This window comes from Rattus norvegicus, chromosome 9 (genome assembly GCF_021556685.1).
Source record: "Rattus norvegicus strain SHRSP/BbbUtx chromosome 9, alternate assembly SHRSP_T2T, whole genome shotgun sequence".
Taxonomy (NCBI): Eukaryota; Metazoa; Chordata; class Mammalia; order Rodentia; family Muridae; genus Rattus; species Rattus norvegicus.
In genome coordinates this window covers 103,694,275-103,713,214 of record NC_141542.1, presented here as the reverse complement: position 1 = coordinate 103,713,214, position 18,940 = coordinate 103,694,275, and the positions used below count along the sequence as shown (strand labels likewise).

General features: G+C 47.2%; 1 protein-coding gene across 9 annotated transcripts in view; it reads right to left on the bottom strand.

Annotated features, from left to right (window-relative positions):
- The window catches only part of Dgkd (diacylglycerol kinase, delta), a 90,344-nt gene that overhangs the window by 19,045 nt on the left and 52,359 nt on the right, over positions 1–18,940 (bottom strand). For 8 of the 9 annotated variants that reach the window (XR_015628825.1, XR_015628828.1, XR_015628826.1 and 5 more), the window contains 8 exon segments: positions 8,754–8,858; positions 8,282–8,414; positions 7,469–7,575; positions 7,007–7,132; positions 5,959–6,061; positions 5,209–5,371; positions 2,804–2,912; positions 163–302 (listed from right to left, as the gene is read on the bottom strand). Coding sequence is in view for 5 of the 9 variants with exons in the window: in NM_001427452.1 (NP_001414381.1) it covers positions 163–302; positions 2,804–2,912; positions 5,209–5,371; positions 5,959–6,061; positions 7,007–7,132; positions 7,469–7,575; positions 8,282–8,414; positions 8,754–8,858 (986 nt within the window). In the remaining 4 variants the exon portion in view is untranslated. 9 annotated transcript variants of the gene reach the window in all.

Genomic DNA, 18,940 nt, shown 5'->3' with positions numbered 1-18,940 from the left:
TGGTGCCTTGATCTTAGTACTATTCTGACTTTTTAAGTTTTCTGGGTCTTTGAGACCGGGGCAGATTTAGTCCTCACTGATCTTCGAGGAAGAAAGCTTGGCCACAGTGACCAATGCTTCTTGGTCCAGCTGCCATTCACACATCCAGGCTGCCCCACTCACCTGTCCAGCATCTTAGTGCTGGCCCTCTCCAGCTTTGCCAAGATCTGAGGGAGCTGTGTATCGTCATCACAGGCAGAGCCCCAGCCGAGAACGCGGGCCAGGTCATTCCCTGTCCCCAGGGGCAGCACACCTAGCTGACACTGGTGGAAAACAGTGAGGAAAACATTCCCTTAGACACCAAGAGTAAGAACCATTCCCATGCAGTACCACCCTGTTGACACAATCAATAGCCACAAGAAGCGCAGGAACTCTGATCTGAACTTTGTGGCCTGTACGTTCTCAGCAGAGCCCACCAGAGGGGACAGATGGGCTTTGGGATCAACAGCAGATACCAGGAGCCCTAGCCCTTCCTCACTTATTCACATGTCTTGGCAATCAACCCTTGAAAACCCCTGGTTTCTACAACCACTCCCTTCCCAAAGACACTGAGATACTCACACCTGAAGAGTCGACCTCTAACTCCCCAAACATCTCTCTACCCTACTATGCACCTCATTCACTGATGCCAAATCCACTTTCCAAAAGCTGTCACTAGTACCATTCCACATCACTAAAAGTCCCCTGATGATTTCTAGGTCCTATCAGACACCATGCTGAGGCTGTCTGAACATACAAGACCTAGACTGCACCCATTTGCCTATGAGGTGGTGGTTCCCCAAACTGACCCCAGCCCTGCTCTCTCCTCCTAGACTTAACAGAGGGCAGAAGTAAAGGGAAGAAGGCAGAACAGAGAAGGAGGAGCAAATATGGGCTCTAGTAAAGTCTGCTGTAAGCAGGGAGGGACCAAGGCTTGTAACTGTCCTAGGGAGTGTCACTCTCAGCAGCCTATGAATGGCCCAGACTAGGGAAGATACAACAGGATTGGGGTCATTTGGGCAAGCTAGCAACTAGCTTGAAATGAGGAAGAGGAAGACCAAGGAATCAGGAATGGTTGTGGGGCTTCTCCTTAGGCCCTGGATGCATGAAGACATTCAGGCAAAGTAGGAGCCGAGTGACAGGCAAGGTTGGAAACCTACAATACCCAAAAACCCCGGAATGTCCCCCAAACTGACATGGTATCAAACTCCAATGCATCACAAAGCTTTCCCCATAGGAAAAGTGTAAAGGATGAGGGTGGTGGGACACTTGAGGTTTGACCACTTAGCATGTACTAGAAGCCAAGAGGAGAAACACCACCACATGCAGGGCTGGGGAACACAGGGTGCAGGAGAGAGCGGACAGAGCTCTAAGGAGTACAAAGAAGCCACAGGAGACAAGTGTTCACAGAGCGTGACTGAGTACAAGAACCACGTTCATAGTCTTCCTAGAGAGCCAAACATTAAGATCAAAAGTCAGTCAACAAAACTGTATACTACAGTCCCACCACTGGGGGGTGCTGCTTCTTTTTCTAGAGCTATGGTGTGGCTATCAGGAAGTCCCACACCATCTCTTCTCCAGACAAACACAAAATAGTATTGGTGAGTGAGACTACACAAAGAACACAAAATCACTGAAAACTAAAGAACGATAAAAATTATGAAGAAGAGAAAAATGACAAGCCAGAAAACTAAGGAAATCTGGTTTGTTTGTTTTGGGTTTTGTTTTGTAGTATTGTCGTTTCAAGACAGGATTCCTGTGCAGCTCTGGCTATCCTAGAACTCTGCAGACCAGGCGGGCCTCGAATTCAGAAATCTACCTGCCTCTCTGTCTCCCAAGTACTGGGCATGTGACACCACTGCCTGGCAGGAAAAACTGATCTTTCAGTGACAGAGAGACAGCTGCTTTTTATTTTGCCAATTTGATTACTTCAACAGGAAACAAGGCAAAAAACCATGAACAGGGGATTCGTTTAAAGCAGCGTTCCAATAAAGCTGTGATTAACATTATCATTATATTTATATGATTAAGACTTTGTTTACAGACTTGGGTGAATCAGAAAGAATGAGCCTCAAGGCAAGGGGCGGTTCCGAGTCACCGTCCATGGAATGGGAACTGGAGCATCCCTGACAAATGCAATTTGGCACTAAAAATTTAAATAAGGGGCTCCTCAAAAGAGAAGATTCTAGAACATGAACAGGATATCAACAAGGTTGTCCCAGCCCTCCAGCTCCTGCACTAACTGGGGAGAAGTGCTAGTTCAGGTCCATCCACTACATCCCGTGGAGACCTGCCACACTGAGCTGTTCAAGGAACACACGTGGAAATACACACACACCACTATTTCTGCAGTTTAGTAACCCACTAGCGGGTGAGTACCAGATGGATGGTGTGGATTGACACAATCTGAGCGATGGTTATGACAATATACACAATGGCTAATTGCCAAAAAGGGGGACTGGGAGTAAAAATTCAATGAACACAGTAAGAAATCAGGATAATGTATTTTATTTTAGTGTTAAAAACTAGGCAATTAAGTTGAACCATAACTCAAACTTTGGAGGTTGAAGATTCTTTCTTCCTTTCCTCTCTAGACAGAGGCATCCAGCAATTAGGCACATCACCTCCCAGGAAAGAGCTGGAGCTTAGGGGACTACAGCTCCCATCCTCATTCCCCCCCACACACAGAGCCTGATGCCAAGTTGTGTTTACAGCTCACTTGACCTATGTGATTTTCCCATTTGTCCATTACAGTGGGTGTCCTCTCAACACCTATGTGTAGTACCTGTTTGTGAAGGTTGAGGCTGTCAATTTCAGAGAGGACCCAGCCAACACTGCCATCCCCGCCACAAACCAGAATCCGGAAGGTGTCAAACTTCTGAAATAATCGTAAGCTGTAGAAGAATGGGAAGCCAGGGAAATGAGTATAGTCTAAGCGACAAATGATGGGTCTGTCTGTCCTAAGCTGAGGGAAACACCCTGTCCCATGTGGCTGAACCTGGACCCAGACTAAGCCCAGGTATGTATACAGGGGGGGTCTACAAGGCTGCCTAGATGTCTGTCTGCCCAGCCCCTTGGCTCATAGATGACAGTGGTGTGAAATCCAGATCCCAGCAACTCCTCCAACCAGAAACAGGAAGATACTACACACATTTCAGAGTACCATGACAGTCTCATTTAATGTGAGCTCCTAGGAGGACTTGTGGGCACAATCTTCCCTATCCCAGGCAAATACTAGGCCCAAGAAACCCCATTCTTGCTTTTCCTCATTCATGTGCTAGCCCAGCCCTCCCCTCCCCCAATAAGGGCAGCTAGGCTCAGCCTCTACTGCTGCTCTGAGTCCTTAAGGAACCTCCAATAAAACCTTCTCAAACAAGAGTTCTGTCATGTTTTGCCTAATGGCTTGCTATGAATAAAGAGACAAATATCTCAGCAAATAATTGGAGCCCTCAGCTCCCCCAAGGTCTGACTCAGTCCCTAGCATGCATATAGGAGAAGGTGAAGGCAAGTGTATGGAGTGGGCACACTAGATCTCCTCAGAAGCTAGCACAAAGAGAAATTAAAACACTAGATTAACGTAGTCTCCCTTAATGCCTATCCCAAAGAAACCAGTGCCTCCCTCCATTCAAGTATACTGCCTTCTCACTGGGGACCTTACAGACTCTGTCTCTAATGGAGCTGGATGCACAGGAAGTCCTCAGAACACAAGCTAGGATGGGCAACAAGACATTGCCTCAGATTTGAACCTAAGTTCTGAGCATCAAGGCTGCATTTGACTTCCAAGTGGTGAGAAAAATATTTACGTGTATCCTTTAAATGTTCACCAACAAGGACCCCTGCTCTCTGAAGAAGCAGTAATCAGCCAAGGCCAGAACTCGGGTAGGTAACAAACTGTATGATGTGAGATGCTTCCCAGAAACAGGAAATGAGTAAACCAACTCCCATGCCATCTCTACTAGACCTCTGTGTCACATCACCCTCTACTCAGCTCCAGCTAGATTTCATGGAGCTCCTGCATGTCAAAACCCAGCCTGCCTGCCACAGTACAGTGGAGTTTTCAAGCAATATCCTTGCCTGAGCCTGTTCAATGCAGTGCAATCAGCAGATAGGATGCTTTTAAGATCCCTCCTGAGACTAGTCTCTCATTAACTCAGAAAGAATGGATCTGTGCCATTAAGAAAACAGGCATCTGCAGAACTGCCTTTGAGCAAACAACCTGTGCGAGGCCACTAGTGACTCTTCCAACAAGCCGTGCACATGAGCGAGAGCAGGAAAAAACCCAAACCCTGGTGGCCCAGCACCCCGGAGTGACAGGCCCCACAGCATGAGCCCACAGCATGTCAGCTTAGGCACATAAGAAGTCCAGGCTCGAGCTATAGCAGCGCCTGCCTCTAAAAGAGCTTCTCCTCAGCTCCTTCCAGAACTCACGATCAAAGCACCTTCCATTTCAATCTCCCCAATGCTGGCATGTCCTGAGTCCTACCTTACAAGAACAAATGCTTCCTGCAAACCTGTGCAAAGTAAAAACTAAAAGGAGAGGACACTGTCTCCTTGGCAGGCATGTAAGAAACTTCTTATCTCCCCTCACCTGCATGAAGATACCACGGTATTGAGATGGAAAAGACCCCTTGGTTTCACGGAAGAAAGGCTTCCTATGAACTAAGCAGGCAGTCCAGAGAACAAGGCAGGCCTGTAAGCACCAGCACAGAAACGTCCCAAGCACAGGAGTGGATGCATGTGAACATGCTGTACAGAGCAACTAGAGTGGTGTGCATCAAGTTCACTTCTGTGTGGTGCTTTTGCAGTAGAAGGATGCAGACATCTACCATCTATTAGGAGCAGGTCCTTCACAAGCAGAATTTGGGGAGGGACAATTGAACTTCTTTGCTATCTGAAAATTTCTTTATAAAAATTTATTTTTATTTTATGTATACTGCTGTTTAGCGTGTATGTATGTCCACGCACCACGTGTACAGTATAGTATCTACAGAGGCGCGAAGAAGGTGTTGGATAATACCCTGCAACTGGAATTATAAACAGTTGTGGGCTACCATGTAGGTACTGAGAATTAAACTCAGGTCCTAGCAAGAGCTCAGATGCACTAAGCCTTATCTTTGATCCTTTTAAAACAAGTATGTCTTATTTACAAAGCACTGTAAATTCCTAGACTGGATTTCACACAATCCCTACCCAAGGTGTGGTCCTCCATTCATGAGGTCAAAAACCTGGGCAGGGTTCAGCAGCTGCTTGAATCTTCTGAGAAACTTCACACCTTGATTGTCTCCACTTTTTGAATTGACAAAGACCAGCAGGGGGCTTGTGCAAGATGGGGGACAGGTGGCCTTCCAGAACCCTAGAAGTGAGGGTGGAACAGGAAAGAACCCTTACAAACTGTTGAGGTGTTGGGGACTGAATAAGCAGCAAGAGGCACAGAATTCACAGCATGAGTCAGTGACTCAGTGAGGGACAAACCAGGTGTGAGGAGATGAGCTCACCTCACCTCACTTCACATCTTCAAGGATTCCAGATTTTCCCTCACTGCATTATCCCCTCTTCCTGCTACCAGCCTGGCAGAGTTCCTTCCTCTGAATCAGGTACATCAGAGATCCCATTCCCCAATCCCTGCCAGCACGTTTCTCCATGATCCAGTTGGACATGCTAGGCTCTGCCAGAGATGGTGACAGGCACAGCCCTTCAGCTCATGGTAGACCAGGACACTTTACACTCAGTCTCTATTTGACAGCCAAGTACATCTATCAATCCTTCCAAAAAATGCTGGCTCAAGCTGCGAGTCCTATAGCAATTCCCAGGATCCAACTATGACCTCTGCCCATGCCACATCTGAGCTAGCCTCTTGCTGATCATGTCTCAAAACAGCCAAGACACCCGTCTCCAGAGCTGATAAGGAAGGCAGCATAGAGAAATGCATGTGAGACCCACCATCGGAGTCAATACTGTTGAGTGCTGTGGGAGGGATGACAGACACCTTGCATAGGCCAAGTGGACACTTCATCACCAAGGACTCTTTACAAGATGTGTGAACCTGAAATAAAAATCCACATGTCAGCAAGAGTCACAGTCTCCTCATACACACCAGAAACTCCCTGGCACAGCATCTGGAAATCCTCCCAAGAAGAGGCAGACACCATCTGAGTAGGCAAACCTGTGCCCCCCAAGCACCCTGCTCCCCGGCCTTGTACAATAGGAGGTGAAAAATCAGATGGGATTCCGCCCAGCAAAAGCCAGACATGAAACTGAACCACAGCCCTCTGCTTCTGTCTTAGCGCCCCTAACTTTCAGGGCTCCTGGACAGCCGCCCTCATGTGACTAGGTTCCTTGCAAGTCACTGACAGGGTCAATACAAGGTGCCAACCAGGAGCCACAGCTGACTGATCACTGACCCTCACAGGCAGGTTTCCTTCCAGCTACTGGTGGGGCATGGCAATCTGTAGACCAAGCAAGGACGTGCTAGGGACACCCCAGAGTGCCAAGCCATGCCAGAGTGCTCTTTTCAAGACACTCCTCCCTATACAAGCTTTTTCCTGATGGCCAGTGTGGGCGGGGACAAGCAGGGCCTATGAGACTTGATTCTGTGCTCAAGGCTACAGACATGCTCCTCTCTTGGCTTGAGTGCTGATCACTATGATTACTGTCCCAGAACAAACTTCTCTCGCTGTTCATCGTAAGTATCCCTACTCTCACGCACAGAGAAGTCCATGAACCTGTCCCAAAAGACCCCTACACAACCTGCTGAGATGCCACATGGAGCAGACATCGTGCCTTTTGTGTAAAAGATAGGATCAACGTCAAAAGAAAGAAATTAATAAAACTGTCAAAAAATGAGGATGACCAGGCCCAAGTGAGAGTGAAGGCTCAGAGCGTTTAGAAAGCCTGGGAGTAAACTCAGGAGTTAGGAAGGAGAGGAGCAAAGCCCTAGGCCCAGAGAGTATCCGTGCACCCACAGGCCAGACAGACACTACCTACTCACCATGGCCTTGCACCAGAGGCAGCGCCAGTCCTGCAGGCGCAATACGCTGCCACAAGTCTTGTCACACACAATACACTTGGCACTCACAGGCAGGTTTCCTTCCAGCCACTGGTGAGGCATGGCGATCTGTAGACCAAGCAAGGACGTGCTAGGGACAACCCAGAGTTCCAATACAGGGTTCAGCTGGGCACTCTGGGACAGAAGTGCTCTTTTCAAGACACTCCTCCCCACACAAGCTTGTCCCTGATGGCCAATGTAGTCAAGGACAGCTATGAGGCACCTCCCACACCACAGCAGCTACTGGGAAGGAGACACCCAGACTTATAAGGACTAGGGCAGAATCGGGAGCTGAATGGCCACAAAGGTCCTAGATCCCAGTGTGATACATTAAATGAGAAGTATAGAGGAGGGCAGGAAACAGGAGGTGCTCTGCAGGTCACAGGCAGAACCCCCTGGACATACCCCATCCTCGTCCTCAATGATATCCTTTCCAATCGAGGCCAGTGTGGTCCACTTGCAGTTACTGGTTGCACGCACAGCACACCGCTTGTGAGCCTTAAACTTACACACTGTGGGAAAAGGAATACACAACTCTACAAGCTTCATCCTCAACAGAAGCCTCCCTGTGGGGCAATGGCTGCTTAGTGAGGTTACGGTGGAATGAACTCTTGAGGCCAGCCACGTGTAACCGCAGAGCACTGGGAGAGCCAGTAAAAGAGAATGGGGTGAGCAACTGAGGCTTGGCAGACAATGCTGGCCACTGTCACAGCACCTCAGACAAGCAGAATCGGAAAACACTATGGAACTGAAATTTGAAGTTCACTTAACTCCATATTACAAAATACTCTTCTTTTGAATTTTTTATCCATTTAAAATGTAAAATCAGCTGTACAAAAAAAAGCAGCAGATAGTCCTGACCACGAGCTTGTAGTCCCTGTGTGATCCCGGTTCTGCCACCAGAATCCTCCCCCGATCCTATGTTCTGAGGCATGTTCTCTCCTGATCCACAGCACACAGCCAGAAAGGGCCGCACCTCCTGTTCCTCACTGCTACTTTCTTTGTGCTCATGCTGTAGGTTGGTAAGCAGAGGACACTCACGGTCTGAGTCCTCTGTGGGAAGATCAAGAAGAAGGAAGTGGTGGGAACCACTCCACCTTGACAACCCTCAGGCAGCTGATTAGGACTGATTAATTTACTGATTAGGACTATATTTGAATTTCAAACAGTTCATCAAGTAAATCCTCCCATCACCTTTCACAAATGCAGCTTTCTTACCTTCACAGGATAGCCCATGGGATGTGACCCCAGACAAAACTTCCCGACACACGTTGCAGTAGGTTGGCCGTGCGTGGGAACAAGCGTACCAGTTATGCGTCCCTGAGAAATGGTCCATGCTGTACTGGGTAGGCTGGAAGAATGACACAGAAAGGGAAAAGATAACATTTGCAAGTTTTTAGTGAGGCAACTTAGAATTACATGAAGTACCCCAGAGAGGAAATCGGGTTCGCAAAGAACCACAGTCTTTTTTTTTTTTTTTTTTTTTTTTTTTGCCCCACGCCCCCCAAGAACCACAGTCTTGACAGGTCTACAGAAAGAACGAACCATGGGCCTCAATTTTACAAGACAAATGATGGGATCTACTTGGAAGATACTATGAGGTGGGGGGATGGGTGGGGGTGGGATGGATTAGCGGGAAGGCAAAAGAGGCAACAGCAGGCACCCATAGACAATATACTTCTCTTTCAACCTCAAAATGCTCTTTGTTCTGGACAGTCTTGAGTGCTGCAATCCAATCTTCCATTTCTTTCCTGTTGTCAGCACACAAGATGAGCTTCCTACAAGGAGTGATGACCTAGAAGGAGAACAACATGGTGGGTGTACCCATGAACAAGGGTGATGCTGGCAGCTATAAAAACTATGTACATAATTTGCGGTGGGTAGTTTGAATGTGCTTGGCCAAGGGGGTGGCACTACTAGGAGGCATAGCCTTGTTGGAGTAGGTGTAGCCTTGTTAGAGGAAGTGTGTCACTGTGGGGGTGGGCTTTGAGACCCTCCTCCTAGCTGCCTAGAGACAGTCTTCCATTTGTCTTTGGAACAAGATAATAGAACTTTCAATTCCTCCAGTCCGAACCTGCCTGGACACTGCCATGCTTCCCACCATGATGATCACAGACTGAACCTCAGAACCTATAAGCCAGCCCCAACTACATGTTGCCCTTTATAAGAGTTGCCTTGGTCATGGTGTCTATTCACAACAGTAAACTCTAAGAAAGAAGTGTATATCGACAGGGAAAATATTTCACTCAGGTATTTACATTGAACAGATCATATAAGTAGTTATGTATCATTGTAATAAATCAGTGGCATCTCATTAGCTATCCACCAACTCCAATCTGAGTGAACACTTAGAGCTCACTGCTCACACATAAGAAAGAAGGCCTGGAAAACTGAAAAAGAGAAGCAAACAAAGAAATGTCGAGCCCCTGCTCCAGGGGGCCTTTATTTAATGGCCAGCATGTAAATGACATAGCAAGTCTGATCCAGTTACTATAAACTACCATGAGCATGTGCTGCACATAAGACAACAGAGCAACAACCAGCTTCTACAGTTAGGAACTAAGCAGTTTAGCTGGAATGATACACAACTGGTGCTAGCCAACAAACGGAAGGAATGTGGGAAGAGTTTATAAACTAATGAGAAGCCTTCTGAGGAAGAAAAACTGCAAACTCAGAGTCACAGAAGAACAGAAATCACTAAGAAAGGAATGGGAATGCAAGGACACTGAGTTGGTGTCACCACAGAAGGGAAAAATAGCCGCTTTTCTCTGTTCAGATTGGTAAAGTTCTAGAAGGTGACATCTCGACTTGCTGGAGCTGTAGGAGAGGAGTTCTCAAGTACTGATGGGAGGTAAACAGGTACAAACAATTTAGGGGGAAAGTGACAAGTCACTTGTGACAAATGTCATAACCTCTTTACTGTAGAGTGATACAGAATAAGGAAGATGGCTCAGCAGGTACAGGCTCTCACTACCAAGCCTATGACCTGAGTTCACTCCCCAGGACCTGCACAGTGGAAGGAGAGAATTAACTCCTGCAAGCTGTCCTCTGATCTCCACACAAATATAATATCTATACATACACATAAATAATACAAATGTTTAAGTGATTCCAAAATCAAATCTATACAAAATCTGAGTAGAAGTTCTTTTGTAAATGTCTTTCTCCTCTGTTTTGATCACCGTAAAAAGAAGGGAAGGTGTGGAGGGAGACTTACTTCATCCATAAGCTACACAAACACAAAAGTATTTAATACTCTTTGTATAAACAGAAGCACACTACAGACCTCACCCCCCACCTCTGCCTTCTCTCATAACTGTATGGCCTCGCCTCCACGCCTGACAGCACACAGCCCTAGTTCTACTTCAGAGGAGCGCAGCAGTCTATGATACAGACACCAGCTTCTCAGCCAGTCCTGCTACCTCTGGGAACTCTGCACTGTTTGAGATACTTTGCATTTTATACAGTGCCACAGTGAACAATCTTTTACTATTTTTACAGTATATCTCTGGGTCAAATTCCTAGAAGTATAATTTCCCTGAAAGAGAGTAAATTCATATGTAACCTTGCTAAATGTTGCCAAATTCCCTTCTGCAAGTGCTAGCCATCCCCCACCACACTCCCATCAATAAGTGTCCAGCAGGATCTTCACAATCAAGTGCTTTACCTTTTACATTTGAACCCATCTCATTTATTCAAACTGACAGTAAGAAGACCTAATTCAGAAACATGACATTCAAGTGCTAGGACTTTGCCTAGAACTCAGAACACATGGAAACAGCGCTTTTTCCAGCAACTAAGGTTCATCCAGAGACAATGAACAGAACTGGGTCTCCAGTGAAAGCTTAGTTTACACTCAGGTTTCCAGGGTTCCCAAAATGAAGAATCTGAGGACACATTGGACACAAGCATGGGAAGAGCCAAGAGCATGCTAAAATGAAGACAGAACAAGAGGCAAGGAGGTCTGCCTTCCTGAGACAGGCACCCTGCGGGCTTCCCTCCCAACACCCACACTCCCTACTGGCTTACCACAGTCTGCTCCAGAGCTGAGTTTCCAAGAACATGAAGATGAAGCTGCCACCCAGAGAAAACTCATATTGGAAAAAGACAGACCTACAACCACCTCAGATGTTCACAAAGAGCGCAGTATGAGGAAGTGGGGTTAGCCAGGACTTTAGACATTGTTGGAGATAGTGGTAGGAACTGAACCCCTGCTCATTATGCTTGCTCTTCTACAAAGTCTGTAAACTCTCCTTAATAACTCTCTCTAGCACAACCTCAAAATGTGAACATTTTCATCAGCATAAGAAATGCAGTCAAACACAGAAGAGCTGGTCCAAGGCTCCAGCCACATATACAACAGAGGAATGCCTGATCTGGCCACAGTGGGAGAAGAAGTGCCTAAACGTTGAGAGACTTGAGGCTCCAGGGAGTTGGGAGGCCGGGGGGGGGGGGGTGGGGGGGTGCGGTGGGGAGGCAATCCCATTGGAGACAAGAGGCAGAAGGAACTGTGGAAAGGGCAGACCAGAAGGAGGGTAACTACTAGACTATAAAACAATAAAGGTAATAAAAAAATTACTAATCAAGAAGAAGAAGAGGAAGAGGAGGAGGAGGAAGAAGAGGGAGGGAGGAGGAGGAGGAGGAGGACGACGACGACGACGACGACCCTGCATGGCTCAGAGATAGCAGGGTACCAGGACACTCACAGAGGTGAACTATATGGAGTTTACATATCCCCTCCTAAACTGATGCTATGTGTACCACTTCCACAACTGTGAGAGGCACTGCTGCATTATTCCAGCACACCGGAAAACGGATCTTTGCCCCTCCCCTAATCTAGCCCTGCACATTCTGAAAAAATAACCTTGTAAAACTGTTATGCTTAAAGCCAATGAGTCGATAAATCAAACAATCGATGGTGTCACTTCCTTAGCCTGAGCAGCATAGCAAAGGATGCTTGCAGATGTCAAGGAACCTGTGTTTACATTTCTTTCCTTTAACCTATGCCTGTTCTATAGTGAGGAAGCTCAAAACAGACACTAACCTGAACACCACCTAGTGTCACTGGGTGAACGTGGGAAGTCCATTTCTTTTCTGGAAAGGGGGTGATCGAACCCCAGAAGGCAGTGCAGGGACACAACCTGCCTTGGACCAATACCACACTTTGGCCCTGTATCCAAAGCTACTTGTAGCAGATACTTTTCCAATTCCTGTTCCCATTTTCCCATCTCAAAACAGGTACTGAAGGCACCACCGCATCTGAGCTCTATCAGGGTATATGTCAGCAGCACCTTACTGTCACTGTCCCAGGACTCCCATGTGAAATGACCAAGACAAAGTCCATGTGGCACTGCCTCCTTGAAATGGTTCTACCATAAACAGCCCCGTCAATGGAATGAGATCATCGCAGCAAATCCTAGCAAATAAAATCAGCTTCCCACTCCTTTCCAGTCAGACTCTATCACCTTCCATATTTCTGAACTGCCCACAGATAACAGTACCTATCCCTCAATTCACTCTCATGACTGATGCTCCCAAGTCTTATACTTATCTCAGTCCCACAGTTCTCATCTCTCTAGATAGAACTTCCAGGGCAGCCATGCCACCTGCCAACATATACCACATAGACAGAAGTGTCTCCCCCACACCTATGTGTACATATTGAGTTTCAGGAGAAACTATACAGAGGTTGGAATTCTCAAAAATTTAAAAGTAACCATCTAGCCAAGCATGGTATGCCACAACTTTTAAGTTCAGCACCTTGAGGCAGTGACAGGAAACCAGCCTTGTCCAGCCAGTACCAGGCCGGCCAGAACTACACAGTGAGTATCTTACCCCCACCACACCAAAGTAGGCGGGGGGGGGGGGGGTGTGAGCAGAAGATAAGAAAAGAAAACCATGCATCTACCTAGACTCTCAGAAATCCTGATTGAAAAGTATATGTGCAAGGACTACTCAAGCAGGTAAAGCATAAGTACCACATCCTAGGAGGAAGAAGTGACCTGCCACAAGCTGTCTTCTGACCACCACACCTGTGCGATGGCTCATACAAGATAAAGAAATGAATGTAAAAAAAAAAAACTGAAGAAAGAAAAACATTTGCAGAAGGAATAGCAGGAGACAAATACCCAGAAACGAACAGGAAGGGTCACTGGAAATTGTTGATTCAGGGTTAGAAACAGATCTTAGAGCCGGATATAGCTGTCTCCTGAGAGACATAACCAGAGCATGTCAAATACAGAGGCAAATGCTAGCAGCAAATCATTGAACTGAGAACGGGACCCCCATTGGAGGAATTAGAGAAAGGACTGAAAGAGCTGAAGGGGCTTGCAACCCCATAAGAACAACAATGCCAACCATCCAGAGCTCCCAGGGACTAAACCACTACCCAAAGACTGTACATGGACTGACCCTGGGCTCCAGCTGCATATGTAGCAGAGGATGGCCTTGTTGGGCACCAATAGAAGGAGAAGCCCTTGGTCCTGCCAAAGTTGGACCCCCCAGTGTAGGGAAATGTTGAGGGGGTAGAGATGGGGAGGGAAACATCCTTATAGAAGAAGGGGAGAGGGATGGGATGGGGGCTTATGTCTAGGAAACCAGGAAAGGGAATAACACCTGAAATGTAAATAAAAAAAATAGTCAGGTGCTGGGTAGAATTAGCTAAGGAGATGATTGAAGCACAGACAGTGGTCTCTGTGAACCTGTGGTCAAAGAGCATGAGCTACAAGAGTTGGGATATGGCTCAGGGATGGAGTACTTGTTTAACAGGTACAAGGCCCCATAAGCAAAGCAAAGCAGACACTCAGAAGACATTTCTGAAAGAACTAAAAGTATGCTCTTGTTCACACCCACTGTGGCTGATAACAACAGTGGCTAACAGAGAAGGACACTTACAACCTCAGGCAATCCAATAAGGTGTTTTACTTACAGTATTTGCCCAGTGAGCCTTCTTTACGCCGTAAAGAATTCCTCATTCTCAGGAGAGACCCTGATGAGACCCAGTGCAGCCAGATGGGGCTGCTCCAAGTCCTACAGCAAATGAGCAGCTAAGGAGCAGGCACAAGGCAGGCCAGACCCACGGTGTCCCTGGGCCTGCAGCTGCTTCTTATCTGGCAGAAAGAGACCACAAAGCACCTAGTCCCAGAGCAATAGGCAGTGGACAAAAGGACCAGAACACATCTCAAGCTCTTCTGGGTTCCCTTCTGGCAGGTGAATGGCCTGAAGATCAATGCACCCTCATTAAGTCATCAACTGGCTGCCCCTCCCACTCTGGCCACATGTTTCAAGAATTCAAAACAGAAGGTAAAGAAGTTAAGATGTAGAAGGTAATGAATGCACCATCAAATTGAACCACCCAGCAAAACCATTTCAGGAAACAGCCCTCTCAGCATTAAGGTGAGGCCCTGCACCCAGAATGTCCAAAGGCCAAGACATGGGTTACAGGGCAAAGCACAGAGTGGGCAGGGCAAGTATGTGGCCTGGAAGTTGAGTTGTTTGGTCTTCAGATCTCATGAAGAAAAGCCCAGCTGACTCTGACAGGGCTTTCCTTACTCCCCTAACAACAACCACCACCACCACCACCAAGTGAGAACCCTGGTCAGTGAAGATATCGGTGATAAACAGCAGAGGCTGGTGGGCTCTCCTCGGTTCTCAACATCTGGGTGTTCTGGAATGAGAGCTGAAGAATGAGAAAGGACCTAACGCTACCTCCAAAGTCCCTCCAAGACTGAGAAAAGAGGTAGCCTTTGACAGAACAAACCCACCAGAGCAGTGTCCAGGAGGCTTTCCACTCCTGCCATACCCAGGGTACATCCAGCTGCTCATGGTATCCAGAGAAAGCCAAGGAGGGTGTAAGCTGCCTTCCTGGCTGGAATAACACCCACCCTATCCATTCGAATCCTCAGTCAGGGAAGGTGCACAGAAAGGCAAGATGAGAGAGCACTGCACACCATGAGGAAGGTGACAATAAAGGCAAGCAAGGGGTCAGTTAGAAAGATGGCCTAGTTAGTAAGGCTGCTCGAGCATGAGGACCTGAGTCCCAGCCAGAAGTCACAGGAAACCTGGGAACACTGCATATTTGCAATCCCAGAACTGGGACGACAAAAAAACCCAACCCCAGGGCTAAGTGAGAGACCATCCTGTTTTAAAAAGCAAGAAATGGCGCTGGAGAGATGGCTCAGCGGTTAAGAGCACTGACTGCTCTTCCAAAGGTACTGAGTTCAATTCCCAGCAACCACATGGTGGCTCACAACCATCTGTAATGGGATTCGATGCCCTCTTCTGGTGCGCCTGAGGACAGCTACAGTGTACTCACATACATAAAATAAAACAAAAAATTCAAAAAAAAAAAAAAAGAGCAAGAAATGGCACGCAAGAATGGCCTCTGGCCTCTACACAAACATTGTGTGTATTTCTACACACACACAACAGCAACACCTCCCAAAGCTGCACACGAGGTGGAGTAAGAGGCTCACACAGTCAGTTAGAGCCTGAACACAGGGGTTTCTTTAAAAACTAAACATGGGGTTGGGGATTTAGCTCAGTGGTAGAGCGCTTGCCTAGGAAGCGCAAGGCCCTGGGTTCGGTCCCCAGCTCCGAAAAAAAAAAAAAAAAAAGAACCAAAAAAAACAAAAAAACAAAAAAACAAAAAACAAAAAACAAATAAAAACTAAACATGCAGGCCCACAATAGGGCGGAAAAGGTAAAGGTGCTCGCTACCAATCCTGACAACTCCAAGTTCAAGCCAGTGACCCACACAGTGAAGGTAACTGAATCCTCCAAATTGTCCTCTAACCTCCATACCTATGCCATAGCATATGCCACCCTTCCCCATAACTAAACATGCAACCCCCATAAAACTCAGCGATCACTCTCCAACATTTATTATGGAAGAACAGACAAGCCATCGGATATCCACGATGCTCACAGCAACCTTCTCATAATCATTGAGCACAACTCTGAAACTTTCCTCCATAAAACTACAGGCACTGTAGCACACCCATACCATGGGATATACTTAACCATAAGAAGGAACAGTGACTGAGGCCCACAACTTGAGTTAACCTCCAGAAACTCTACTGGCTTTGGAAAAGGCCGACACCAAGGGTTACGTGCTGTATGATTCTGTAATACACCATTCCCCAACTGTTGAGGCTACAGACATGGTAAACAGACTAGTAGCCACAGGGGTTGTAGAAGTCTTGAGCAGAAACAGAGGGGAGCAGGAAAGAACTGGAGAAAGAAAGCAATGCTCTGGGTATAGAGGAGTCAATGGTGGTGTCCCTGCAGGGCATGTTCTACAGCTACACAGAGCTCTCCACTGAGGCAAGGGGGTAAAAGGTATGAAGGTTCTCAAAATGAAAAGGTTATTTACAAGAAGCCATGATCAACAGCAATTAGGTCTGACATGGAAACCTAACCCCCTCCTCCACGGTTTCTCTGTACAGAGGCTGGCCTTGAACTCACAAGAGATCCACCTGTCTCTGCCTCCCGAGTATTGAGTTTACAGGCATGAGCCACCTCCTGGCAGGCCACAATTCTTGAGAGGCCTGTCGCATCAGAAGTTAAAGTGCACCCTGATCTTGCTAAGCCTCCCAGCTTACCAAGAAAACAAGTCTCACCTTCAGCACATATCCTCAAGGAATGGTGGCCCCAGTACTTCCTGTACCAATGCTAGGCACCAAGGTGAGCACTCAGTCAATCTCTCAGCACAGCAGACTATGAAACCACACACTTTACCTCAGATGCTTGTTCTACTGTTGGCCACAATGAATGGCCAGGCACTTGCCCTGTACCAGCACAGTGCTACCAAGAAAAGACCTGGAAATATGTGGAGTTGAGGAATTCATGAACGAAGGCAGGCGGCAGAGTCCTCCCTGGAGAGCTGTAAGCCCAGCTCCCACTTCAAAGAGAATGGAGGGAGCAACATGAGTCAGCAGACCAATGCTCAGGTGCCTTAGGAGTCCCATGATCCAACGGAACTTTGATGTCTTCTTGCCAATTGCCCTCAGAGACCAGTGACCACCACCTACCATCCAGCCACTAACCATCCCAAGTCAGAAACAAACTCTAGATTTTCCTCCTCTCTCACATTAATCTCTCATCTGGGGCTCTAAATCCTTTCCTCCTCAGGAATATATCCAGGTGATATTTTTTAATTGAACAAACAGGTAAGACTCCTATAGCAGAAAAACACTTGAAGACAAAAGTCTCACAGAATGCAATGTAGCTCTGGGGATGGGAAAGAAGAGTAGGGAGGGCGGGGGTGGGGTGAGACAGGGAGGGGTTTCTAGGTGACTCAGGAGCAAAGACAGGGAAGGGGTGATGAGATCCAGCAGCACGGAGGGGCTGGCCATGTGGGGCACAGAGTAGTAACTTCTACTTCAAGTGAAGTGGAAAGCACGACAGCTCCCTCACAAGTCTGGCCTCTGACTCTTCTCCCCTGCATTGCTCTGGCGCTCTACTGAAAACTGACAGGGCAGCAGTCACGAAGCCTTTGGGAGGAAGCTCAGCAATCTAGTACCAAACACAGATAGCAGAGGTGTGGAGCTGCTGACAGGTCGGATGGGTAAGAGAAAGAGTCAACAGGCCTCCTCGGGCAGAGGAAGGTCAGCTGCCTTGCTGAGACCAGGACACCATGGGTGAAGGAGGCTTGGAGTTGAGAGGTAGAGATCAGAAGTTCCACTTCAGTCGTAACCAATGAATGTTCATATCCAAGAATTTACCATCTTGCCATCAGTGTGGTTCATTACGAATGAGACTACTCGTCAGCACTGACGGTGCTCAAGTACAGCCATGTACCACATGCTACTCATGTCAGTGGCAGAGACCGCGTACAAGTGGAGCTGTTGAAGAGCCCCTGCTATTGCTATTTTTACTGTTACTTTCCTGGCCAGATAAACAAATATTCACCATCGTGTGGCAAATACCCACAGTACTAACAGTGGCAACATGTTCTACAAGTTGGCAGCTCAGGAATAGTCCATGCCGTCTATACCTATATAAGTGAATGACGCTGTGCTATTTGTCATGTCTTGGAGCAGTTTTGGTGAGCGATGTGACACTGTCGGTCTAGCTGAAGATGTGCAGACCTGCTAATTCTATCCTTAGAAACACTTACTAGAGGCTTCTGCCTGTGAGCCAGGAACATAAAGATAAGTGTGTCCTTGGCACCATAGCTCACAACAGTGAAATCTAGGGAGACCTATTCTGTCAGTGGGATGGAGCTTTCCACGTCCTGGAGAGTTATGGAAACTATGAAAACCAACTCTGTGGTTTTTTTTGTTTGTTTGTTTGTTTGTTTGTTTGTTTTCTTTTTTCGGAGCTGGGGACCGAACCCAGGGCTTTGCGGTTGCTAGGGAAATGCTCTACCACTGAGCCAAATCCCCAACCCCAACTCTGTGGTCTTTACCCAAGCTACTTAACAGGAGGCCAATGTGTCCACAGTAATCTTATCTCTATCGACAGGTAGAACACCACTGACTCAATCCTTGAGCCAGCTGGGCAGCACTCCCTAGGGCTGTACAGACACATGCATGTAGAGACAGCAGAACAGTGAGCAGGGCACGAAAAACACCAAGTGCAGAGCACTGGCAGAACAGAAATGAGGCTGAGAAAGGAAAGACTATCTCAAGAACTTTCTTCAATGATACCCACATGTCTTAGTCTGGGGAGCATAATGAGTTTTCAAGGCCTTGAATGTTTCAGCATGAAAACAGAGATGTACCGCAGAGGTAACAACACAACCACAGTTCATACTCAAAGCTCAGGAACACAAAATGTAAGAGACTAGTTGGCAACCACACCAGGAGACTGTTTTAACTAATGAAATGGAGGGGCCTCCTTGGTCACAGCAGACAACTATTTTCATAGGTAGCT